Genomic DNA, 26,650 nt, shown 5'->3' with positions numbered 1-26,650 from the left:
GGTGGTGGGTGGAGCTTCTGGAGGGTAGAGTTGGGTTGAGGGTGGGTGGGTGGTAGACAGCGGTTTTGGATGTGAAAGGCGAGCGGGGGTTGTTTGGTTTGGGGAGGAGTATTGAGGGTGGCGATGAGTGCGTGGTAGGTGGATGGTGAATGCTGCTTCTGGAAGGTGCTGACTTCCCTGTCCCAGGCTACAGACAGATAGACGTCGGAAGTTTCGCACTGCGACACTGGAACTGCTTTCGCAGTAAAAAAAGAAGTGCCATGAATCACCGCAGACATGCAAGACGGGTTGCGCTTGCACGGATATTGCGGCGAAACGTGCACACCGTTTCCGACTACATGGCCACGAAGAGGCGCAAGCCGCACAAGCTGTTTCGCATTTGTTTCAGTGACTCATTGCTGAATCACAAGCGAGTTTCTACTACCCACGATACTTCTGCAACCAGCAGTTGTAACACAGCTGCGTCCGAGTCAGGGTCTACAACACAACCGCTGTGTAGCGGCGGCCTACAGACCTTCGAGCAACGTGACGTGCGACATGGAGCGAACCCATCACTTGTGCTGTGGTTTGCCCTGTTACGCTAGGCAGGAGGATCTGCGGAACATTCGAGTTCCCTAGGGTGATTCTTGGGTTTCCTAGCACCTACAATCCATGCATGCTTTAACCCCCTCCTTTTCTTTTCCCACTTTACTTTAAGACTGTCCATACTGTAACTGCTCTATATCGTTGCTCTATACAGCGGGTAATTATTAACAGAATTTGGGAATTTTTTGAGGGGTGCCTGCATGCTCTTCTTTTTCTGGTGTGTGTGAGCTAGTTAGGCAGAGAGGAATGAAATCCAAGACACATCATAATCCTCAGCCCCTTTTGAGAACTGTTGGCATTGCCCGAGGCGACAGAGAAACCTGCGCTAGGTGGTCCCGATGCTGCCGCACATGTACGAAACACGAGACTTCTAGATTGATTGATTGATTGATTGATTGATTGATTGATTGATTGATTGATTGATTGATTGATTGATTGATTGATTGATTGATTTATGGGGTTTACCGTCCCAAAGCGACTAAGGCTATGAGAGGCGCCGTAGTGGAGGGCTCCGGAAATTTCGACCACCTGGGGTTCTTTAACGTGCACTGACATCGCACAGTACACTGCCGATACCTGTGTGCCAAGCATCCGGGACCTTGATTTTGATCAGTGGTACAGTAAGCTTCCGCAGGTGCCTTAAGCATTGACACGGGCTTGTTCCCTTGAAGCCAATGTACGTCAACCGATCCACCGCCACCCTCTGTCCACCCAAGTTATCCCCACCCACCTTCACCCTCCAGAAGCGCTACCCACCTACGCTCTCCATCCTCCAGAAAAACTCTGTCGTGTGTGTGAAGTCTCCGCTTCGATTGACAGCATTAATTACAGCAAACATGTCAAAGTAATCATCGACTGTAAATCCAACTGCTATCCCAGCTTTCTCGCATTAGGTTTCAAGATTGTCCCGTCAATTTTTTTCTCCAACTTATGCGACGCTCAGAAAGTCGTACTGCTATCATAATTAGACGCTGCTCTTGCTATACATGGTGTCTTCTTGTAACGTTTTTGCTTGCCAACGGAATTGTTCATGTTAGGAGAAGGTAAGTGACGCCAACCAAGTAAAATACAGGAAAAACACGACGTTTCGGGACCGGCTCGGCCCCTTCTTCACGGTGTGACTACGGGCGAGCGCAGCTTGGCTTTTTAAGCCCCTGTGTGGAGGACCTGCGGGTCAATGGCCGCAGCCCATGGACGTAGGATGAGGGGAGAGTCCCCAGGGAACGATTAACATTCTCTCGTGTTTGCTGTATGTGCCACGACTCGAGTAGAAGCCTCCTGCGTGGGTTAGCTTCCGTTTCCAATACAATGGTGCTGTCGAAGTCAATTGGGTGGTCACACCCTTCACAGTGTTCGGCCACGGCGCTGCGTTGACGATTCATGTGACGGACGTCCGCTTTGTGTTGGTTCATCCTTTCCGCGAAGTTCTTCGTTTCCCCTATGTACGACGCCGGGCAGACGGAACACGGAATTTTGTACACGACGCCCTGGGCCTTTTCTCTGGGCTGCCGGTTTTTTGGGCGGGGGAGAAGGCGACCGATAGTGCTGGTCGGTTTGTGCGTTGTCAGCACCCCTTCTTTTCCGAGAATGCGACCGAGCGTCTCGCTCACGCCTCTCACGTAGGGGATGCAAACACGTTTCCGCTTCTGGCATGCGTCTGAGGAAATAATAGACCGGATTTTGTTTTGCCTTTCTTGCTTCCTGATAATGCGCCGGATGAATGAGCTTGGGTAGCCGTTCTTTTGGAGGTCAGAAATGACTCGGTTCTTCTCCTTCCTTTTATCTTCACTTGAGGAACATATGGAGTCGGCTCTCTTCAGTAATGACGTCACGACAGATGCTTTGTGCGGGATGGGATGGTTCGAATCGAAATGTAGGTACCGTCCTGTGTGGGTTGGCTTCCTGTGCACCGAGGACTGCAGGCCTGCAGTCCTCGGTGCACAGGAAGCCAACCCACACAGGACGGTACCTACATTTCGATTCGAACCATCCCATCCCGCACAAAGCATCTGTCGTGACGTCATTACTGAAGAGAGCCGACTCCATATGTTCCTCAAGTGAAGATAAAAGGAAGGAGAAGAACCGAGTCATTTCTGACCTCCAAAAGAACGGCTACCCAAGCTCATTCATCCGGCGCATTATCAGGAAGCAAGAAAGGCAAAACAAAATCCGGTCTATTATTTCCTCAGACGCATGCCAGAAGCGGAAACGTGTTTGCATCCCCTACGTGAGAGGCGTGAGCGAGACGCTCGGTCGCATTCTCGGAAAAGAAGGGGTGCTGACAACGCACAAACCGACCAGCACTATCGGTCGCCTTCTCCCCCGCCCAAAAAACCGGCAGCCCAGAGATAAGGCCCAGGGCGTCGTGTACAAAATTCCGTGTTCCGTCTGCCCGGCGTCGTACATAGGGGAAACGAAGAACTTCGCGGAAAGGATGAACCAACACAAAGCGGACGTCCGTCACATGAATCGTCAACGCAGCGCCGTGGCCGAACACTGTGAAGGGTGTGACCACCCAATTGACTTCGACAGCACCATTGTATTGGAAACGGAAGCTAACCCACGCAGGAGGCTTCTACTCGAGTCGTGGCACATACAGCAAACACGAGAGAATGTTAATCGTTCCCTGGGGACTCTCCCCTCATCCTACGTCCATGGGCTGCGGCCATTGACCCGCAGGTCCTCCACACAGGGGCTTAAAAAGCCAAGCTGCGCTCGCCCGTAGTCACACCGTGAAGAAGGGGCCGAGCCGGTCCCGAAACGTCGTGTTTTTCCTGTATTTTACTTGGTTGGCGTCACTTACCTTCTCCTAACATTAAATTTCCCAACCAGACAGACTTCTGTCGAATGTTTTCTTTTGGGAATTGTTCATTATTGCAACTGCTCACCAGCGTGTATAGGCGTGTAAATAAGCGAGTATAGGCAGCAAATCTTAGTCCTCAATAGTTTGCTACAAGGAGAGTTCAGTGGAAATCATTAACTTAGCCAGAATTCTTCAGTCAAAAAAGAGAAAACAAGCGCTATCTTCATTTACACGTCTTGCCTGGCTGCTAAAATGAGAGCCCATGGAACAACTTTTTTTCTCTGCGGCAAACGCCTCGGAATGCATAGCATACAATGTCTTTTTTTTTCTCCGCATTTTTCACTGGCACGGAGATTAGATGTGAACAAGAAAGAGGTTATAACACACCTCGGTGGATAATGGTCTATGCTTGCCTTGCCACAATTTACTGCGACTGAAAGGAAGCTCTACAGTTCGGGACAGCTAAACTGGGGCGCCTGGCACGTGAGAACGACTCAAGTTTGGCCCGATCGCGCTCTTCATGATAGCCCAGTGTGTACGAAAATAAGTAAACGTGCTGGCCAACCATGAATAGCTTTAACGTGCGAAGAGCTTTGATATTTAGGTGTCTAATTTGCTGAAACCGCCACCAATATTAGCTCCGAGTTCAGTGCCAGCAAGCTTTGAGGGAGAGCGCACACAGTGCTGCCATTCGCATGCTGAGCGCACAGAACGAGCGCCAAATTGCCACAAGATATGCTAAGGCACCGGATGTGACCAAACTGCTAGGAAAATACTGAGATAAAGCTCATACCACGCTGTCCACATGCGTATAGGGCGCCGTCTGTCGATTGTCACTCCAGGCGTGCCATGCGTAACTCTTTGTCTGAACAATAGCGGAAGCTGAGGCACTCGAAGCACAGCTTCTAGTGGTTAGCTAAAGCACTGAGCTGTTTAACATAATCGTATCGCCGGAACGAGGAGCAGGATCCTACGGTATGCGCTACGTCAGTAAATGTGGGCTTCACAGTTGCGACATCGGCGAGAATTTCCGCCCGAAAGATCAACAATGGTGTCAGTTAATTGATTGACTGACTGACGGATTGATTGATTTTCCCTTAACTGATTGATTTCCCCTTGACTGATTGGTTGACTGACTGATTTCCCATTGATTTATTGATTGATTGATTTATTGACTGACTGACTGACTGACTGACTGACTGACTAACTGATTGATTGATTGATTGATTGATTGATTGATTGATTGATTGATTGACTGATTGATTGATTTTCCATTTTAGAACGCCGGATTCTAGCCTATGCGCATTGAATGGCCAACACATATTAGGGGAATTCAGGCTGCAAGTCGCAGTTGTGACGTTTCATCGTCCACGGAGGCTCCGCGTGTGCGATGTTTCTAAGAAAACAAGCCCATTAACGTCACCGGCAAGAGAACGAGACAATGAGACACCCTGTATGAGCACGAGCAGAAATCTCGACAAATGTCGACGCAGGTTATGCGTTCCTAATGAGGATCGATTGATGGCGCCGATCAAAAGTTTCGTCATAAATGAAATCGCAGGCTACATGCGCCTAAGCACGCTACAGCAGCATAGCGCTAAGGGCTGGAGCAGCTGAAAGCAGAATGACGGGTGAAAATGGCGAGGCAGGATATAGAATTGAACCAACGAGAAAATAGGAGAATTATGTGCACAACACTTCTCCATCCTCACGCAGGCTACATTATCCCTTTTTGAAGTGTTATCAGACGATCGTGAGGTTTTTACTACCGAGTACTCTGCCTCCAGCTTACGAAGCTCGTGAACGTGCGAGAAAAAGTGCGTGAGGGCGTAATTCCTGCGGCACGGAAATTCAAGGCCACAATGATTAAATTACAGGGTGCGATGTGTGAAGAGGCCGAGGTTAATTGCCGCTAGATGACTCGCAAGCAACTGCAAGGTGGTCCTTTGATAGCGGAGCGTGGATTACGAATTCCCCGTTGCAATAGGAGGCGAATAATTCCTGAAGATTTTGCATGGGGTTCATACGAAAAGTCGTTACATGCGCTGCATGTCGCATTCTGCACTGGCTCGAAACAAGCTTAGTGCAGGCTGTCACTATAAATTTACGGCAGCGACAAAAAAGAATGTGTCGCTCCTTTTGTCAATGCTGCTTGTCTCTCCCAGCGGCCGTCTTTAGAGCAGCCCAAGAATTGCAATAGCATCAAAACGCGCTAAAAAAGTAATCTTGCCGTTTAAGACACTTATGTGCGTGAGCACAGGCTTTATGTTCCTCTTTATAAGTACGATAAAACCATTAGAGTACGGCCGTAATGTAAAAATAAAACTACAAGAATGAGATAGAAAGCCTGGTGGGGCAAGTGCAGAAGTGAATGCGACTTGAGCCTGGCTCTGTGGCTCCGAATCAGGCCATTTAAAGGCATGCCATGAAAACGCAGCATGCGGGTTGATTCAGTGCCGCAGTGCCACGGGATGCACCGTCCCCGGTAGCGCTATATTCGGATACAAAAAAGCGGCTTTGCCCCTGCCAAACGACCCGGTTCCAGCCAACGGCGTCGGTTGATTCTCATGACCTTGCTAGCGTGACAATGCAGTAAGGAGCTATACCCGACAATGCAAGAAGGGGACTATCCACTTTCTTCTGCCACTCCCTGCATTTAGCAGGTTCATGGGAATCAGTCGACCTCATTGGCTGGAAGGAGGTTCTTTGAAAGGGAAAAGCCGCTTTTTTCTTGACTTGTACCCGGCTATCGAAAATCGTTCCGAAAATGCAGGCAGCCCATCCCGGGGCACAACCAGCTTACGAAGCTGGACGCATAAAGAGTATGTCAGGGAGCCACAGTTACCGAAACTATGGTATTAACGTTTGACGCCGTTTTGAACGCCTTTAACCAGCGGCGCAGTAAAGAACGGAAAAGCAACGCGAACGGATGGGAACCTCATAGCGTCGTCTACCAAGTTTTACCAAAAACCTGCAGGCTGCCATAAGTCGGCACGTCCTGGCATCCGCACGGATGCATCCTTACGCATATAAGACGTCGGCTGCGTACGCATAAACGGGCTGCTGAGCCGTTAGTGGGACTTCTTAGGCGTGGAGGCCTCGACACTCGACGACTGTCGAATCGCCGAGTGATGCGGCGACGACGACTGAGCCTGCTGCTGCTGCGGTGGCGGCGGCGGCGGTGGCTGCTGCGGCGGCGATGGCACAGGCGGCGATGACGCCGTTGCCGTCCGCGCCGCCGAAGGACTCTTTCCGACCACGGCCACGTCAAGGACGGGCGATTCCTCTGCGTTTTGGGGTGAGAGGATGGTTCGCGCGGCTCGCTCCTATGCCTACAGGGTGTCTCATATCAACGTCTCCGTGTTTCACGCGGTTCGAACGTGTGGGTAGATGAGCCAGGGCTATAGCTGCAGCGCTATAGCGTCTGCTCACTTAAGCTCGCGGCCCAAACCAATTTTCCGAGTCCAACGTACCATGCTGTGCTGTTCAGTTCACACCGTCAAGCCAGACGCAGTTATGAAGACAACTTCTGGTCTCTAAAGTAATCTCCCAGAGCCATAACCAATGCATACCATTATAGTTGTTCCGTCGAAGTGCACATGCATTCTCTACCTCACGGTGGTATCCGTTGTTGCCGGCCGTGGGTCACTTGGCCCCGATCTATCTTCTTCGCAATTGCGTTTTCGACGGCGTTTACGTAGCCGTTGTTCGCTCGCTACAGGGTCTCTCTCTTTTCTACGCGGTCGTAGACAGCAATGCACCGCCGTTATGCTCACAATGTCGGAACTCACTGCTTCGCGAGCAGTCTGAGAGCTTTTAAAATGCATAACTGCTGGGCGTACACTGTTTTCAAAGCATTATGCAAGGCACTTTCATTCCAATTCTCAGCCGCTTGCCGATACACGAGTGCCTCTTTTACATCGGTGCACAGTCTCCCTGTCTCCCCCCTGCTCAGCCACCCTTTCTCTTCTCACCGAGCTACATACATCCTTAGACAACGCTAAGGAGCTGGTACTGACCCTCGCGGTGCTATGCATTTGACACGTCAGACTAAGCTTAGCCTGGTGAACGCAAGATAGAACGTTCGCACTTCTTTGATCACTGACTGGTCATGCTTCGTTACCCATGCCCTGCTGCAAACTACAGACAAGCGGGGGCGTGGGACTCCGTCAGCTCCGGAAAACGATACGTACAGCTACATCCAAGCTTAGAGCAGGCGCAACGCACAAGAAGGCTTAAATTTCGCTGCTCTCAGGGACACTGCAGGCCTAAGAGCATTATGGAGAGAGGGGAATACGAGCCTGTATTTCGTTTTGGGCCAGAATTCACTTAATATCATCATCATCGTCATCATTGTCAGCCTAACCCGTGGCGCGGCACTACTTCAGCCAATGGTAAAGAGCAGGAAATTCAAAAATTGCATGAAATCGATTGAGGTATCATTATATTACTCCCCTCCATCCCCACCGCCCTGATTATATCGGTTACTGTGGATATCTGTAAATTCTTCCGTTATTCTACTATCTTATCCATATTCGTAATGACAACGGCCTACATAATAATAAGCATGTGCCAACTATTCCAGCAAGTCCTCTGTTCAGTAAGTTTTACAAAGCTGTTGCAAAGACAGCAGCCAGGTTTCTACATATTCAGAAAAATTGTGACACTGCATCTGCAGCAAATGTGGACATTCAGTGACAAGCTGTCGAGGCGGACGCCAAAGTCGTCCTGACAGCCATGACTTCGGTCGAACACAGCCTTTCCAACTCGGACTTTGTCGGACACCTGTAACGTTCAAGCACTCGCATTGAAGAAAGCTTGCTTGATCGCCTCTGTCCCACTGCACAAATAGGACGATTGGGCAGTCGCTTTTGCTGTAGCGATTGCGAGCAGGTTCAGGCAGCGGCGTGTCCTTGGCACCAGACACTCAGAACATAAGCCTGTCGAGCGCAAGAACAAGGAAAGAAATAACTATTGAGCGCCTTCCGGGTTATCTAAATACGAGTTGCTTTCTAGAACTTAGATTCCGTAAGTAACAAATATAACCATAACGGTGGAGGCTTTGGTGAATTTGTAAGCATATGAGTAAGAAAACAAAGAGCGAGTTGGGCCAACCCGTTCGGCGTCGGTTAACGGGCTTTTGCGTACGCATCTCCATCTTGTTTTGTGTTCTCGGTAGAAGGCAGCCACAGCCATTGGCTCGTACGTCCCTGAAGACGCGATCAGAGCGTCGAACGAACTCTTCAGCGCGTCCAGCACATGGTGCACATAAGCTGCGTTGAGGCATCATTAAGTGATGTGAGGTAAGCGAGTGTCGGTGCCCCTTATAGCGTTTAGCGCTCAGTACTCGCTACTTCTGTGCAAGCACGCCAGGTTGTGAGAGAGCACGCACAAAAAAGGCACAGCACACGACTGGACGAAGCATGCGGGACGGGGAAATCGTGGACAGGGCGCCTGGAATCGTGTGCACTGTATACTCACTGGAGGCGACCGGCCTGGGCTTAGCGTCGGGCCAGTTGTCGCTGATGGCCACCTTGTAGATCCACGCGCCCAGGATGGCGCCGATGTGGGGGCCGAGGATGGGAACCCACACGTAGTTCCAGTTGCGCAGACTGCACGGGGAGCAGGCGAACGGGTTGCTTAGTGTTTATACGAGTAGACAGCATTTTCAAATGGTCTCCCTGGGCAGGTTGACTAGTAAATTGGCACCTAGCCGCATGTTTTTCGAGCCTTCTGTCGCACCACTAAATCTGTGTGAGGAATGCCACGAATACCACACTGGCACAGAAATGCAGCGTGACGCCACATCCGGTCGCGCAATGCAGTAGACTGGATCTATATGGAAGCAAAGGCGGTGCTGGTGCAACAACTCAAAATCCGGAAAGTAGGTTTCGAGAATATCGGCACGTCTTGTCCTCACTTACGAAGACCATAAGAGCAATTCGCGTTTTGTTTTGCCCACGCCGGCGCACTAAATACACGAGTACCATGTCGGAAAGAAATGAGACATGCGTGTGTGGTTATTTCCCCACTAACAGGACAGGCGAGGCAGGCCAGCAAGGTGAAGAGCTTAATGTACAGTTCTGTCCAAGAGTCCCCAAGCCACGGTGTTTTCGCCAAAGCTCCGCATGGGTGAGGGGGTGGTCCTCGCCCTCCAAATTTGTGCCTCCAAGGGTGCCAGGCGGATTTCTATGTTTCAACCACTAAAGCTATATAGTTTGGTACTTGAGTAATGCTTTACGTTTGTAAGTCTTTTGTTATCTGCGCTTAGCTACAGCACATCAATTACTCGTATTTATCGGTACCGCGTCAAATTTTCACTTTCTATGCTCATTACCACTCGTCATTGCTTTCTCTTTTACGAATAATCTCCTGCCGCCTGTGATCAGTGTCATTGAAAGGCCATGCTGTTTCTAAATTTCAAGCAGGACATGCTTAGTGTCCGTCATTTGTTCAAGCTTTACGCGTGACAGTTACACCGTCGCTACTTAGACTATGAACTGGTCGATTTCAGGTGTCAGGTCACGTGATCACACCGTCGGTGCATGCGATGACGCGCATGACTAAGCATGACACGTAATGCGATGTCATGACAAGCATGCCGTGTCATCTGACGTCATTCAAGCCAGAAGTGATGACAAATGCCTCGACATGCTCCTTGCGCTACTGCAACCCAGACTGGGCAGTGTCTAGGCGTCCGCTAATTTTTTCCTTTACTGCAGTGAAATAGTATGACCACTGACAATTGTCTTGTTTTTCTGTGTTCGCGCGCGCCAGTTCCTGCGCTGTTTCGGTTGCTGTGTCCCAACCGAACCTCCTCGCTCTCGACCAGTCCTTAGGCCTGACAATTCTGCGCTGTACACGATCTACCCACGCCCATTTTTCTCTCTATCATTTGAGCTAAAATATCCACAACTCGAGTTTGCTATCTAGTTCACGAAACGCCATCGCGAGGGCGGTGAAGTGGGCCATACGTGAACGTCTCGGCGCTCCACCCGGCCATGAGGGTGAACAGCCGTGGGCTCAGGTCCCTGGCCGGGTTCAGCGGGCACATGCAGTTGTAGGCAAAGCTGAAGATGATCGCCATGATCATCAGCCCCAGGGCGGTGGGGTGCAGGAACTTGGGGAGGCCACCGAAGTTGCGCTCGTCGACGATGGACTCGGCAGTGATGACCATCACGCCCGTCGCTATCACCTGTGCGGGGTGGGATGGGGTCAGGAAGGTAGGTTTCAGTCTGTGCGCATTGCCAGTGAATAACAAACACAATTAGCGTAATAGACCTTAACGCAGCATTACTGGCGCAACGAGAAGCTCCAGTTTTTCTGAAGTTTCGGAGTTTAAAAAAAATCGCCCTGGTACGGGGCTCGAACCCAGAACCAAAGCGACATTCGGACAGTCATACGGACGCGCTGAAGCGGATGTTAACTACAATTATTTCCCTAAATACTTTTATTCCATCCACGAAGATTCACCCAAAACAATCGGACTAATGTATATTGCGAGCGGCTGCAGTGGGCTATCGTTCAGCTACGGATCAGCTATAAAACAAGACAAAACGGTGAAATTATGTGACTGAAATGGGACGAGTACGACGGGATCGTGCATGCATGGGGCTCGATTGCAATAATCTTAGTTGTGATTACATCTGATTGTTATCGTAAGTCTGCGGTACAACGTTATAACTTGCCGTAACGAAACAGGTAGCGCTTGGTGCGGGTACATCTGCATTTTTTTTTTTTTCCGAAGCGAGGCTTACCTGATCAATGAAGCACGTCAGTGTGCTAACGTGCTCTTTTGGGTACGTGGCGAATATTCCTGCTGTGCCTTTTTCGCCCAAGACTTGGCGCTCTCCATTGTCGAAGTGGTCGATCAAGTCTGGAACGCAAGGCACGGGAAAGAGGGCGACGACGGTTAATGAACGCGACAGCAGTTCGGCATCCCCTGCCCCGAGCATCGCATTGGAGCGATCAGTCCCCAAGGTTTAAGCGCAGAGCATCTCGAAGACCCTATATCCTGGTCATTCACATCTAATGCGTTCTGGTGGTGACCAGCCCCCTCAGCTATATATCGCGGACAGAGAGAGTTTTCTCTCTCAGCTGCCGCCGCCTACAGCGGGCCAGTGTGGAGAGCCTTGCAGGGAGCTGTCGGGAATCATTACTATTATCATTCTTCATCTAATTATTAGAAACCTCTGTCGCACCTCTCCGGGCTAATAATCAGCATTTTCAAACGGAATGCGTCGTCCGTCGGGAAAATTGACGAATGCGAGAAGCATAGACAATGTGACATCTGAACTAAAACTTGTTACTTCTGGCGTTCTCCAGGGTAGTATATTGGGACCATTACTTTTTAATATGTACCTAAATGATATCTCCAACATTAACTCCGCCGCAAAATTTATTATCTACGCTGACGACACTAGCATCTTTTTTACTGGAAATGATCTTGATCTCCTTGTTCGGGAATGCAATGACACCTTGAGTGAATTACAAAAGTGGTCCGAATCCAGATACATGCGTATAAATGAGAAGAAAACAAAAGCTGTCATATTTCGTCCTAAAAACAAAGTACTTCCTTCCCCCATCGAGATTAAACTAAACTCGCGACGTATAGACATAGTTGAACAATTTAAATGCCTTGGAGTAGTTTTTTCTTCCAGCATGTCTTGGGAACATCACACGGACCATATTGTCACGAAACTGGCTCAAATAACCGGAGTCATAAGTCGGCTCAGATACGTCATTCCAAGAACAGTAAAGTTACTCCTCTATAATTCACTTTTCTACTCCTATTTAAACTACTGCCATCTAGTGTGGGGCACAGCTACGGTTAGCTGTCTTCAGCGTATCTACATTTTTCAGAAAAAGTTCCTTCGTCATGTTTACAATGTCCCCTGGGACTCGCCAAGCAAAGATCTCTTTCTACAAAGTGGTGTGCTAAAAATACACAACTTGTATAAATATCGCTTGAGTGTCCGGTTTAAACTCGAAACACGTAGAAATGTAAACCACATACGTAAACTTGCTGAACTACATACCCGAGATGCAAGCTACACAACAAGGCATGCGGAGACATGGATAGTCCCGACCCCACGGTTAAACTCGGGTAGAGAACGCCTGCAGTTCACTCTTCCGTCCCTGCTAAACGCGTATATATATAATAATTTTGACCTTTTCAGTTCGTCAAACAGGTCTTTGCGTGCTTTGTATGCTAGCATGTAGGATTTTTGTTTTGTGTTTTTTTTTCTTCTTTCTCTTTTTTTTTCTCCTTTGCTGCCATTACCTGTGTCTACCCAATGTGAATATTGTGTCAATATTGTATAATGTTCTTTCGTTTTCTCTTGTATTGTATACTTGTTATCACGCTTTGCAACTGCCTTTTGTATTAAAAGCCTTGCTGTCAAGCTGCTGCCAAGCGAAAGGGGGCTGCGGCTTAGTCAAGCTGTTTCTCAGCTTTTTCTGCGCCTCCGCTGTCTGTATGTTTACAAGGCAGAAATAAAGAATTTGAATTGAATTGAATTGAAATACAAGCAGGCTTAGAGCAACCGCGAGAAAATCGCATCCGCGCGCGTGCAGTTATGTCGAATCGTGTTATCGTGCGTTGCCTCCCGCCTTATTTCCTTTCGCTTTAGACGCTTCTAGTTCTGGCAAAGCGCCACATCAGCGAAGCCTCAAGGAGCTTGAAAACGGCGTTGCGACATTGTTTTCCACGCGCCTTAATTGATCACGCGTAATCCGAAAACGGTGGCGATTTGCTTGTCGCGTCGTGACAAGGCGGAGTCCTTGAGAGGGGGACGATCCTGCTAGAGCGTGCCGATACCGAGGAAAATATCGTCCTCGGCACAATGCAGATCCGTCTACGGGCTCATTGTGCGATTACGAGGCAATCATCGGCAGATGTTCCGAATGTAAGCAGCAGCGAAACGATGATGCCGTCTTATTAGCCGCGGACAAGCATTAAAGCGCGCTAGGCGTCGAAAGTATCGCGCCGACAAAAATAGGCCATTATTATCTTCTCGCCCATAATGTTCGGCCGGCACGCATATGCGGTGAGTTAAGGATTTCGAGCTTCGTAAACGCCAGGTCGGCTTCTGCGTTGTCGCGAAACTCCGAAGAGCATAACGATACTGTCATCAACGCCACCGTAATTAATAAAGGTCCGAGGACTATTTTTCATTGGTCAGAACAGAAATGGCAAAACAACTGACTTGCTCTCACCTCCTGGCAGGTAGTATTGCACGCGTTTCCAACAAGAAAATACCGCAAGCAGCATACCGCAGGAAACGGACGATCACGCGGATTCCAGCCAGCACAATGCTTTCCTTGTGCTTACGAACAAACATTTCCCACCTAAACGTGTGCCCAACACGCCAGCAGAAACACCGTTCCCGTTGAAAGTTTACCATGATTGCTGAAATCCCAGACTACAAAGAATTTCGCGAAATGCAGTACAACTGTGTGCCTGTAAAACACAAATTGATGGGTAAGTTGGTTTTACATGTCAAAGCGAAACAGCGCTGTGTCTCGTCTGTTCTTCCCTCGTACTTTTGCTGGTGCAGTGTTTCGCCTTGACATGTGTGCTTGTGCTTACGGACTAACATTCTCTTGCCAGCTAGTGACTGCAACACGTCAGCAGGAACACCGTCTGCGTTGTGAGCTCTAGCGGGTTTATTGCGGTTGGCAAAAGCCCAAACCGCAAAGATTCGCGCGAAACACAGGAAACCAGAAGACGACGACGATGCGCCTTTGCGCGCGCACTTAGTGTCGGCACACTCTGAATTGCTGGAGCTGATTTGTTCGCTAGAGTGGAATGGAACGTTCGGGCCAGTTATTCTGCTTTCATGATGAAACAGCGCAAGAGATGTGAACAAAGGAAAAGAACAACGCTCATCCCATGCTGTTATTTTATTTGTCCCTCATTCTTCACTTGGCCATTATTTTGGCATCAGGGAGTGTTATAGTGACAGCTATGTAGCAAAGCCATTAAAAGAAGCCCCGTTTTACGAGCACTGCGTTTACTGTATAGTTCATTAACGGAACGTGAGACTATAAGTCCGGCCTAACTGAACATAGGCAAAACGCGTAAGAAACAAAACACAAGCCACTTATTTTATTTCATTGATGGATTTTCACTAGGCAAAGTAACACTGCGAGTTACGAGGGCTGCCATAGTAGCCTGGCTCCTGACTAATTTCGACCACGTGCGGGTTTCCTTTACGTGCACCGATATATCGTCAATGGATTTTCCGCAAGGAACAAGAGTGGTCAAAAGGAGTACAGAGCTCCAATTTTTTTTTTAGTCCTATCATGGAAGCGTCGACAAGACGGTCGTTCAGCGCCCCATGCAGGACCGCAGTGGTGAAAAAGAGAGTACGCGCATGAGTACGGAGCTCTCGCCATTTACCGCGTCGTCTGCTTGGCTGTTCTGCTTACGTTACACAACCCCCCGCTGCTCGCGTGCGCACACTTTCGTCCGTTTCACCACTGCGGTCCTGCACTGCTTTAACGTATGGCTATATAGGCTACCACAAAAGCGTTGGGAGAGACCAGCCGGTGATGCCTATGACGACGACGTCGGGAAATACGTTTAAGCCAAGCTGTCGCAGTTCGGTTTCTACGCAGATTTATGTCCTCCACCAAAGTCAGCGGTACACTGCAAACGCAAATAAGCCTATACGGGAGTGAGAAGGAAGTAAGCTGTCCACTAGCGCACTCTCTTTCAGGGCAGGGTATTCTGCCAAAGCCTCGGAGTAAATTTCCACCAGTAAAAGTGCGAAGTACGGTTTGCAACGGAAACAAATTCCTTGTTTAAAACTTGCGAAGTTCTAGTAATAACAAAGATTTTAAGTGAGGTTTCAACCTAATCGAATTGAACTCTGGTGCCGCGTTTAAAAGCTTCCTCCCATTGCCAGCTGCTTCAAGTTATGCTTAGAGATGGGAATATGACTCTGTTACTAACAGCAAGCATTCCGCATATTTAGTGATCGAAATCTACCCCACAACTTTGGCGACATTACTTGTCCCCAAAAGGAAATTGACTCGAGGACTGCACACTCTCTTTTTACTCCTATATACGCTAATTCGTGGTTAGAGTGCAGCCTTTCAATCTCTGCTCTGCATGGTTTTCGTCGTTACGTTGCCTTGCGAGTTCTAGATAGAACGTGCACGAAACAGGCACATAAAACAGCTAAAACCCTCATGATCTTGTTAAAAACTTATGCTAAATACTCATGTTTAAAAACTGCGCAGAAAAACAATGGCGCTGATGGTGAATTTTAATGGCGCAATCGCAACTTTGGCCAAAGAGCGCCATTGCACAGTGTGTTTTTCGTCTACACAAGGTCGGTTCAAAGACCCGTTTTCCAAGCATTTCACCCCAGAGGCGGCGAGCACGAGGTCGGAGGAAAGCCTTTTACCCCTTGCAGTGGGTACCCGGCAGCACAGGGGATCGAACCCCGCACCTCCGGCATACGAGGCGGATGCTCAGACCATAAAGCCGCCGCTGCAATACGATATACAATGTTAATAATACTTGTACATTAATTACTGGGTCTGGACCGAAGCCGCATGGTGTAGGACTTTTCGGATTGGCTTCGACCACCCGTGGGATGAGAATATATGTTCTTGCTTTTTTCGATCTCCTGAACGCAGTTATACCGCGCCATCCGACCTGAAGATCTCCGCTTATTAGCCGCAGTACGTCAGGGTGAGCGTTGACCTACCTTTGTAAGTGAGGAACACGAGTGCCGCACCAACGAAGGCGCCCATGTACTGGGCCGCGAAGTACAGCGGCACCTTGGCGAGCGGAAACTTGCGTGTGGACGCATTGGCAAGCGTCACGGCCGGGTTCAGGTGTGCTACAAACAGAGGCAGTGAAACACAGCGGTTAGCGACACAGTGCCCCACGAAGGCGACATCAGCGCCAGCTCTCATGGGGTATAGGGGGCGCCACTTGAAACTCAAAAAGCGATTGGAGGATTGGTGGCTGAAAAGCAGAGATGTGGCATAAGGTTAGAATAGTAGGAAACCGTAGGCAAAGTTGATGGAGAATCTTAATGAGAATTGCCAACACAGTAAACCAAAAAAATAATAAAGAAAAGCTGAGCATGGTGGCAATTGCCACCACCCCGTTTCAAAGGGGGCGCTCCTATCCATCCATCCATCCATCCATGGCTGCCTGAGATGATTCGGCAACTGCGCTAGCCTGCGCCGCCCTGCCAGAAGCTGCGATATGTTAGTATAGGAGTGTGCTGCCTTAGAAGCTCTCATTGAGACATGGTCGGCCTGAAGACATGGTCGGTATCGTCTGTCGCCGTACTAAGCCTCTGAGTGCAGGCATCGTATAGATGCGACAGAAACCAGACGATGAAGGTGTGGCTGGTCTGGTAAGGAAAACATTCGGCTTTTGACGGCGTGGAGCGGCAGGAGCGACACGTACCGAGGTTGCTCTAATCGTGCCAAGAATGGCGGCGGGGAAACGCTCGACACGTGCGCAGAGAGTAAATACGGGTACCGAGAAAATTTTTAACTCTTATCCGATGCACTGGTATAACCGCGGACTCCGACTCTGCAAGATGCCGCAGTACGCATTCCCGCGCGTAGTACGTACTGACGCCGAGTTCGCAGCCATTAGTAAGAGTGTGTTTAAAAGGCGCAGTTTTAGCCGGCCCGTCTAAAATCGTTTTTTTTTTAAATCTGTCGTTTGTAATCGTGCGGCATGTATGTCGCGCGTATCCCTATGGCCCGTCGATGCTGCCGTACCAACCCCAACAAAAAAACACGAAGTGGTTTTCACACGTGCGAACAAAACGATCAAGGTGGTGGGAAAAGTGGTGGGAACGGCGCGGCACTGACCCGAGACGCCGCCAGCGACGCTCACGGCGCAGAAGATGGCGACACCCCAGCCTACGGGGCCCACAATGGCGGCGATGGGCTCGTTCCCGCCAGCGATAATGATGGCCATGATGGAGTCGCCGATCACCTGCACCGAATACACAAAGAACTCGTTACAGCCGAGTCATCAGTGGACCATCGTCATCATCACTTTGCTGTGAAAGTCTTTCTTTGTTTTCACCCCCTTTGTTAGTTTGTTTGTCATGTTTATGTCTGTAGCCTGTTCTAGCTATTTTCACTTCCCGATGTTCTCGCTCTTTTCATGTTGTTTTTTTTTTTTTTACGCTTTTTGTTCACTCTCACCTCTATGTCTAAAGCAGAGGGCTATTTGATACGTCTTTTTTTTTCTATCGCCTTGCCTGCTACCATATTTCACTTGATTATTTTCCTTTGTGTGAAATGAATGTACATTTTTGTGTGTGAGTTTGGTGCACCAGCACCAAGACCTTAGGGTTGTTCCTGGACACCGGAAATAAAGATTGATTGATCATCATCATTACCAGCATCCTCTTCATCAGCAGCAGCAGGGTGCCCTGCTAGACAAATGCCTCCCCCAAAGAAATCCGACATTGAATTCGTGAGCAATTTGCGCCAGACGCGGGCCGCGTTATTCAACAGTTTCCCGAGTAGGTTGCTCCATCTGTCGGTCCCCTTCCATTACGTTTTCCTTCTAGTGGTGTCTGACATCCTAACAATCCATTTGTTGTCACTTCTGCAAATTACATATCATGTGCAGGTAGCAATTATTTTGTAATTTAAGCTAAAATGCCCTCAGCTAGCGTTTGCTCTCGAATGTGCGCTGCTCTGCTCGCTGCGCTGTTCTCAGCCTGATGTACAACTTTTTGTTAGCCTCTAAATTCCGACCCCATGTGGGAGTATCCGCTGGATGCATCGATCCTATACTTTCCAAGGGTACGGTTAAGCTGCTGTTCATAATTTAGAAACTAGTGGTAGCCATTTGTACTTCGCCCCTACCTTATTTATCTGCTAATTTCTCGCTTACAAGCTGGATCTGCCGCGATTGCTTGGCCCAGATAGATCTATATTAACTACTACCAGCGTCTTTTTACTTACCGCAAGCTGCTCTCCTTAACTACTTCCAGTAAAATTTACCTACTGCAAATAGTCATTGCGTCAAACCAGTGTTGTAGGCGTTACCGAAATAAAGTAACTAAATACGTTACTCGTTACGCTAAGAAAAAAAGAACGCGTTACCGCCCTACGCTACCTACAAAAAAAAGTTAACGCGTTGCCGTTACCGTTACAGAAAAAAAAGTATCGCACGTTACTTTGCCGTTACTCCATGGCCATAAATTTTAATCGGTGCGTCTTCGATGTAACTGTAACCTATAACTCGTCTTCTCTGCAAGGCTTGTTTTCCAACCAAAAGATCTCAAACCCTGACGACGCACTCATATTCTTCAAGCGAATGGAAACTCCGGATGGTCGCACTCTGCTTGCAACAGAGTCTAGGCAGGAAAAGGAGGGAGGCCGTCCTTAGTCACAGTGCTGTGGGGAGTGCGTTGTTCCTTGTTCTGGCTAGGGGAGAAGGGGGGTATGGCTATGACGGGAGAAAGTTGGAGCGACACTTTTGTAGAGCAGAAAAAATTTAGAAAGTTTAGTGTGAGGTAGCTCACTACCGCTGGCACAGGAATTAACAAAGGCCCATTTCCTTTCTTCCTCTACTTCGGTGCTACAGCCAGTTGACTGCAATCCCCTTTTCTGTGCTGTACCATCGTACTCTTTCGACGGCTCTCTTGGGGCCATCTTGAAGTGAAGTGGCGACATTCCTGAGTTTACTCAGAAGAAGGAACTGCTTCCACAAAGAGTGCGAGAGTGTCGCCTGGGAACGAGACCTTTTGGTTGGAAAACAAGCGTACGCAGAAATTGACTTACAGATTTCTGCAAATGGTCCATTGGTGGCTCGGCATGCGTCCACTCTTTAGAGAGCTGTGTGTGCGTGAGTGGTTTGAGGGTGAAGACAAGTGTGTGAATGCGTGTTCGTGATTTTTTTTTAGTTTAGTGCGTCGTCAAGGGCAGGTGTTATTTGGCATGCATGCGAGCCGCAACAAGGGTCGTTGAGAACACCGGTAGATTTTGTTTATTTGCGACATCATTTTCGGCGTTTTTTTTTCTGAAAAAGAGGCGGAGGGGGACAATTGAAATAGTAAGTAGCTAGTAACGTGACACCTCCCGTTACCGAAAGATGTTGACGTAAGTACGTTACCCGTTACAGTTCCGAAATGGTAACGAGTACGTTACTAAGTTACCGAAAAAAGTAACGCGTTGCCGGTAACGCCGTTACTTGTAACGCGTTACCGACAACACTGCGTCAAACCTCTTAAAAGTTCTTTTCTTTCACTCATATTATGTCAGGCCTCATATTGCCCTTTGCACGTCTACTTCGTCAGTCGTCCGAAGGTATTCATCCCATAGAGAAGTTATTCATCCCATAGAAAGTTTATGCATCCCATAGAGCTAATTATTCATTCCATACAGAAGCTATTCATACCAGAGCTCTAGCAGATCGCAATGTTCGAACTTGCTGCTGCGGATGCATTCTCGCGCAGAACTCGCACAGAAAGCAATTCCAATTCCGGCTTGCAGGTCTGATATGAGGTGTGTTTAATCTCAGAAGTTACCAAACTCAGAATTAAAATCGTGCACGACCTGCAGCCAGTTCCTGAAGGTTAGCGACGGAGGCGCCGCCTATGAGCTATAACACTGGCGCACAACAACTTTTCGTTCTCCATTGTAACTGTAAGGTATCGGTAGCGTTCGCGGGGGTCATAGGAACGCGGCTGGGAGCGCTCAAAGCGAAGCGTCCCCTTCTCGGAACGCGGCCGCTCGCGAACGCGCCGGGAAATTCGGGTGTCCCCCCGCCCCGCGGTACCGATTCGCGCACGTGCTGGCACGAATGTATATTTGTGTTTTTGTTTTATTTTGTGGTGGAGAGAGCGCTCTACCTTACGGAAGCTGGAGGGCTGGCCATGCCTTGGATGAACCAACCATGTTAAGAGCGCAACATGATTGGAAGTTACCGAATGTGGGCTGGGCCTTTAGGGCTTTAAAACTGGGCCCCGGAGCCGGAAGCGGAGTTCTGCGCTAAGGTCAGATGCAACGCATCTTCGGCAACGCCGAGTAGGGGCCTCCCCTAGTATTAGCCAGATCCACCTTTTTGTTGTTTGTCTTTTGCCGTTTAATTTGTCTCGAGTGTCTAAACTTCTGTACGCTGTAAATATCTGTACATAAACCTCAGTTATTGCCTTTTTTTTTATCCCTGCGTGTCAACTGATCACACGAGCGTCTCTGACGTGGCACCCCTGGTGCGAAGAGCTTCAGTTCGAGTTACCAACCGTCTCTGGCGGTGCACCTGTAGTGCAAAGAAGAAGAAGAACCTGATCTTTACTGGCGCAGTCGACAGGATCCTGCGGCCATCGGAAGACGGCGCAGGAAGAAGACAAGGCAGGGAGAAAGGTGACGACAAGGCGACAGGTCAGCGTTCGTGAACGGACCTGCGGAGACACGGCGGCAAGGACGCAAGGACCACGGCAGTAGTCCAGCGACGCGGGACTGCGTCCGGTCAAGGAAGCAGCGCGTCGGGAACTCGACGATCACCGGCGGCGGACCAGCGGCGTGCGACAGCTCATCGCAGCGTCCGGGGAAAGTGGCGGTGGACCCCGACGCCAAGGAGCTGGCAATGCGGATCGACGCATCGAAACCGTGAGTTTCCTTGGTCGCATTGTTCACGTCCCTGTGTTCGAACCGATAGGACATCTGAGGGGTACGGAAGGCGGTATGGAGAGCTATCCATGCCGGCCCTCACTCGATGTGAGGTACCAAGTTGAGTTAGCGAAGGCGCGCTTAGCGGACCTTCAGGCTCAACTTGCGAAAGTAAATGGCGGAAAGGCGCTGCTTCGCGAGGAAGAACCTCAGGATGTTAAGTATGTCTTGGGGGTATTAGAAGCGAGACGCCAGCAGGTAGAGCTCGAGATTTCTAAGATCAAGGAGTCTAGGAGAGCTAGCCAACTAGCCAGGGAGAACTGCTCCGAGTCACGAGCAGAGAGGTCGCCAGTGCGGGAAGGCAACGGCATATGCCTGCCGGGCGCAGGTCAAGAGGACAGCCGGGCAGAGGTAAAGGGTGAGCCAGATTTCTGCGAAGCTGGAGTCGCAGTTCAAGAAAGCAGCCTGACGGAACGCAGCGTCGCGGTATCAGAGGCGGTGAACGTGCACGCCGACGACACGGCCGCCCAGGTTAGCTCAATCCCAAATGACACCAGGGACGCGGACGCGTGCTCAGGATTGTTGGAAGTGAGTCTCACAATTCCAAAAACGCAGTCTCAAGCAAGCTGCGGAAAAGAGCATTTAGCTCAGCAGGGAACGGCCAGCGACGACAGATGTCAGATCGCGGACCTAGTGACAGGAGAAAGTCTAGCGTTGCTGGAACCGCACACTGTGTCGGTCATAGGGCATGAAGGGCCCCGTAGCGTCATTGATGGAAAGAGCGTTCCATGCGAGCCAGGGAACGGAGGCGGGCTTGCTGGGCCGACCGGGCAGAGCGCCACACAGTTGTGGAACGCACCCGATGTGTGTCTGGCCAGGTCATTTGAGTACCCGGAAATGAGTGGCGACTTGCCGCAAGGCAAGCTCGGGTCAAGCGACGGCGAGTCAGCTCGTGCAGCAGACGATGCCACGAAGCCGGCCAGCGTCTATCAAGCAGGGAGCGGCGATTTAAATGTTTGCCCGTGCAGGAACGGTGCAAATAGCTCCAAACGCTCCAAAATACCAGGGGACAGGCGCATAGCCTTCACAGTGAATGTCGGCGCGTGGAACAGTACGTTCCATGCTGCGGTACGCCAAATTATGTTCAGCAAAGCCGGCCGCACTGTTAAAGCTGAACTCGGCAAGAGAGATGTTCCTTACGCACCACGCGGTTCGTACCGGCGCGCCAGAGAGAGAGGGCCCTCAGGTGCGTCGTGTAGTGAGGGGTTTGGACCCATCAAAACCCGGGACGTTTTTGATCCTGGAGGGCACCATCTTTTCAGTTCGCGCCCCGTTGTGGCGCCAGCCTAATGAGTGAGTTACCGTTTAGGCGTTAATTGTGTTACTGACAACACGTGGTGGCTCGAATGTACACAGGGACGCTCGGTGCGACTAAGGAGGCTCACGTGGGCATTGGGCGAGTGCTGTGAACGCTCCAGTCGCGAGTGTCTGTGTCTGTGTGCTCATTCGCGAGCAGGACGACGGCGTGCATGCAGGCGAACTGGGTGCAACGCACCAACTTGGACGCTGTGTTACGGCGCACGGCAGGCATGCCACTGTGTGTATTTAAGTGTGCATTTTGCGTGATGTTGTGTTGGTGCCCGTGTGCATTTTGTTGTTTTTGGTTTTGTTCGTGCAACTGGTCGCAGCGCGACAGCTTGGACTTCGGTGAATGCGCTGGTTTTACAGGTGTGAAACGCGCATTTGAATGTGTACGTTTTGTTTATGTTATGTCACCCGAAGGGTAGTTTCGTGTCAGACACCGATCCCTTTTGTTTGTAATTCTAAAAGTGGCATTTGAGCCCTTTGTAGAATCTTGGGAAGGGCGTGTAAGGTATCGGTAGCGTTCGCGGGGGTCATAGGAACGCGGCTGGGAGCGCTCAAAGCGAAGCGTCCCCTTCTCGGAACGCGGCCGCTCGCGAACGCGCCGGGAAATTCGGGTGTCCCCCCGCCCCGCGGTACCGATTCGCGCACGTGCTGGCACGAATGTATATTTGTGTTTTTGTTTTATTTTGTGGTGGAGAGAGCGCTCTACCTTACGGAAGCTGGAGGGCTGGCCATGCCTTGGATGAACCAACCATGTTAAGAGCGCAACATGATTCAAAGTTACCGAATGTGGGCTGGGCCTTTAGGGCTTTAAAACTGGGCCCCGGAGCCGGAAGTGGAGTTCTGCGCTAAGGTCAGATGCAACGCATCTTCGGCAACGCCGAGTAGGGGCCTCCCCTAGTATTAGCCAGATCCACCTTTTTGTTGTTTGTCTTTTGCCGTTTAATTTGTCTCGAGTGTCTAAACTTCTGTACGCTGTAAATATCTGTACATAAACCTCAGTTATTGCCTTTTTTTTATCCCTGCGTGTCAACTCATCACACGAGCGTCTCTGACGTGGCACCCCTGGTGCGAAGAGCTTCAGTTCGAGTTACCAACCGTCTCTGGCGGTGCACCTGTAGTGCAAAGAAGAAGAAGAACCTGATCTTTACTGCCCCGCCAGAGACGGTTTGTTCCAACTGGAAGACTGAAGCTCTTCGCACCAGGGGTGCCCGTCAGAGACGGTCTTGTGTTCAGTTGAGACGCAGGGGTAAGGCGAACACTTCAAATTTTATGTACAGTATTTACAATAGATACAAGTTAAGGCACTAGACACATTAAGCAGCAAAAAGGATAAACCAAACAACAAAAAGGTGGATCTGGCTAATACTAGGGGAGGCCCCTACTCGGCGTTGCCGAAGATGCGTTGCATCTCACCTTAGCCCAGAACTCCGCTTCCGGCTCCGGGGCCCAGTTTTAAAGCCCTAAAGGCCCAGCCCACATTCGGTAACTTCCAATCATGTTGCGCTCTTAACATGGTTGGTTCATCCAAGGCATGGCCAGCCCTCCAGCTTCCGTAAGGTAGAGCGCTCTCTCCACCACAAAATAAAACAAAAACACAAATATACATTCGTGCCAGCACGTGCGCGAATCGGTACCGCGGGGCGGGGGGACACCCGAATTTCCCGGCGCGTTCGCGAGCGGCCGCGTTCCGAGAAGGGGACGCTTCGCTTTGAGCGCTCCCAGCCGCGTTCCTATGACCCCCGCGAACGCTACCGATACCTTACAGTAACCTATGGTTGTAACTACGTTTTCAGCAGCCCTGTGCAGTTCGTCTGAATGCCGCGGGCGGCGTGACAGTACGCTAACCTCCAAGGTGCGGACAAATCATCTTGTTAGATTTTGCAGCATGGGTCCAATGACGAATTTATCGACTGTCAAAAGGCGTTCTGGTCATTACAGCGCTCCAGCAGCGGTGACCTTGGAAATGGCCGCTGGAAACGCGTAGAGAGTCGCCTATCCTTATGAGCGCCGACCTTGCACATAACGCAATACTGGCTGCGGTTCAATGTAACCGAAAATCAACGCCCGAAAAACAAAGGCACGGCCAGAACTATACGAAAGGAACTACAATGGGCTATTACAACACCAGAGTTAACCGTGAAAGGACTTCTAGTGACTCATTACAAGCTGCGCACAAACCTCATTAAGTCTTTCAGTCACCTGAACATCAACTCAATTTTGTGCGGGCTGTGTCAGTGATGTCCGCCAGTTTCAGATAATTAGCGATGCGTTTTTAAAAATAAGTAGCTGACACCGTTGAAGTATGCAGCGAAGGTAGTTTTTAAGTGGCCAAAAAAGTAGCAGAGTGTTTATACAATGGCCTACTGCAATTACAGTTGGAGATATGCACCATAACAATGTTTCTCGTCGGAATTTCGAGGTGATGTTCGAGCTATGTCTAAAAAACACATATTATTTCGGTGGTATCTGTTATGTTCAGCGTGAAACACGCACGCCATTGTACGCGTATCTAATCAATGACGAAGACAAAAGGTAAACACGGCAGCTCGCAGACTTCGACATTTGTTCTGGCATTGCGCCATGCGGAAAGCCAGGAGCGGACGGTATTTCCATGGCGCGCCGTCCGCGCGTAGCTACAGCCCAGCAAGCACACGCCCCCGTGTTTTTGCTTCACTTGATTTTTGTCAGAGCGACGAGGAGCAGTTGCCACGAGTTCCTTGTTTTCACATGAAAACAATTGCGAGCATCGTCCTCGGACAATTGATAAACAAAAAAATGTTATTCTTCCGCCCTTGAACACCAGCGTGTGAAGCCCGTACGTTGACCTCTCAAGAGTTAAGCCCACGCCACAATGGGCACAGGCGGAAACAGGTAGGGGTAATAAGGAATGAAACAGATAAGCATGCAAAAGCTATTCCTCCCCAATTATCAGTGAGAGGCGTACTTTCAGTTATTGTAAAAATATTTTTCCCGTGGAGGCATGGACTTCTTAATTGCAAGTTGAATGCCGCAGTAAAAATACTCAGCCATTGAGTGTGTTTTAGGTGCAGTGAAATCGCATTGAACCGAACTCGCTTATTTCGAACTTCCGGCTTATTCGAACACACGCTTTGGTCCCGTCTAGAGATATAAATTTTAAAAATTTTTGAAAGATCGGGAAGAGAAAACATTTTTCCTGTTTTTCTCATACAAAAATACGAAAACTGTAAAAAAAAAACTACATCGCATAGTTTCATTAAGTATATTTATTTTGTAACTCATAAGTAAAGGATTATATTTTTGCACCAAAACAAAGATGCTGCGAAGCCTTTTCAGGAAAAGGTGACGACATATTTAATGCAGTAAAGTAGACGCAAAGCATTGCATCAGACTCGTCACTGTCGGGAAAGGAAATACTTTTCCCACCTTGAGGTTTGAGCGCCCTCCCGCAAGCCTGTTGCGCAGCTTCTAATGCACATTAGCGACCAGTTCTTTCACTACGCAGACGATGGGGTAATTCGGAGTAGCCGACGTGCGACTGACGTCAGAGGTTGATTGCTACAAAGACCTTGCATGCCACCATGTGGACGGTTCCAGACGCTTAGATGACTCCCAAACAGCTCTTTAAGACCAAATTTTAGAGTGCGTAGTGAGGTGATATTGCGTAGTATACACTCCGTTTGGAAATTTTGGCGGATTTTTTTCTTTATTCTGAGCAACGAAAAAAGCGAAAAGAACAAGCTTTTTCCTTCTAGTTTTTCGAGATTTTTTTCAGACCCTTACATCTCTAGTGCCGTCAACATCGATCGTATGATCGAGATCGATTCGATGCGAACTTCCGTATCATTCGAACGTATATTGTTCGCTGCCCTAAAACTTCGATTTATCCGCGTCCGACTGCATTGCACGCCTTCCCGCACCTGTACGTAGCTCCTCCGAGCTAGCGCCCAACTCTGCAGCTGCAGCACGTGCCACCTGTTTTCTGCACAGCTGCTACGCTCTAGATCCGCGTGGAGAACTGCTGGCTGCAAGGGAGCTGCCGAACCATGCGGGAATACGAGAAAGGGATGGAATTCATTTGTATCAAACCTACAGCGCCTGCTTGCGCGACGCATGAGCTCATTGTTGAAACATCGCTTGCATCGAAATGCGGCCATTTGGATAGCATAAGCTAGCTCGCGCTCATTTTTAGCTAAAAAAAAGCTTGCACGCTTAGTAGCTGGAAACGATGATTAACCAATGGCAATGCGCTCCGCGTCATTTCGTGCGCGGAGCCAATGCGGCGGTAATGAGGCGACA

At 49.5% G+C, this 26,650-nt stretch overlaps 2 protein-coding genes across 4 annotated transcripts in view; one reads left to right on the top strand and one right to left on the bottom strand.

Annotated features, from left to right (window-relative positions):
- Window positions 1-26,650, bottom strand: part of LOC149341363 (aquaporin-9-like) — a 51,912-nt gene that overhangs the window by 8,494 nt on the left and 16,768 nt on the right. For all 3 annotated transcript variants that reach the window (XR_016282922.1, XM_089543445.1, XM_089543446.1), the window contains exons 2-6: window positions 17,243-17,369; window positions 16,111-16,245; window positions 11,146-11,264; window positions 10,363-10,583; window positions 8,870-9,000 (exon numbers count right to left, since the gene is read on the bottom strand). Coding sequence is in view for 2 of the 3 variants with exons in the window: in XM_089543445.1 (XP_089399571.1) it covers window positions 8,870-9,000; window positions 10,363-10,583; window positions 11,146-11,264; window positions 16,111-16,245; window positions 17,243-17,369 (733 nt within the window). In the remaining variant the exon portion in view is untranslated. The remainder of the gene's footprint in view (window positions 1-8,869; window positions 9,001-10,362; window positions 10,584-11,145; window positions 11,265-16,110; window positions 16,246-17,242; window positions 17,370-26,650) is intronic.
- Window positions 20,215-22,630, top strand: LOC149341364 (uncharacterized). The gene is made up of 2 exons (XM_089543444.1): window positions 20,215-21,650; window positions 21,729-22,630. The coding sequence occupies exons 1-2, from the start codon at window positions 21,080-21,082 to the stop codon at window positions 22,352-22,354; spliced, it is 1,197 nt and encodes a 398-aa protein (XP_089399570.1). The 5' UTR covers window positions 20,215-21,079; the 3' UTR covers window positions 22,355-22,630.

Source organism: Amblyomma mixtum, chromosome 5 (genome assembly GCF_055824585.1).
Source record: "Amblyomma mixtum isolate Tamu chromosome 5, ASM5582458v1, whole genome shotgun sequence".
Taxonomy (NCBI): domain Eukaryota; kingdom Metazoa; phylum Arthropoda; class Arachnida; order Ixodida; family Ixodidae; genus Amblyomma; species Amblyomma mixtum.
The sequence above is the reverse complement of the archived record's forward strand: the minus strand, read 5'-3'. Positions and strand labels throughout refer to the sequence as shown.

Excerpts from the sequence above, each read along its gene's own strand:
- LOC149341364 (XM_089543444.1), top strand. The coding sequence starts at position 21,080 with ATGGAGAGCTATCCATGCCGGCCCTCACTCGATGTGAGGTACCAAGTT. Across the intron at positions 21,651-21,728 it reads CTGCGGAAAAGAGCATTTAG|CGCACACTGTGTCGGTCATA; the intron begins CTCAGCAGGGAA and ends CGTTGCTGGAAC.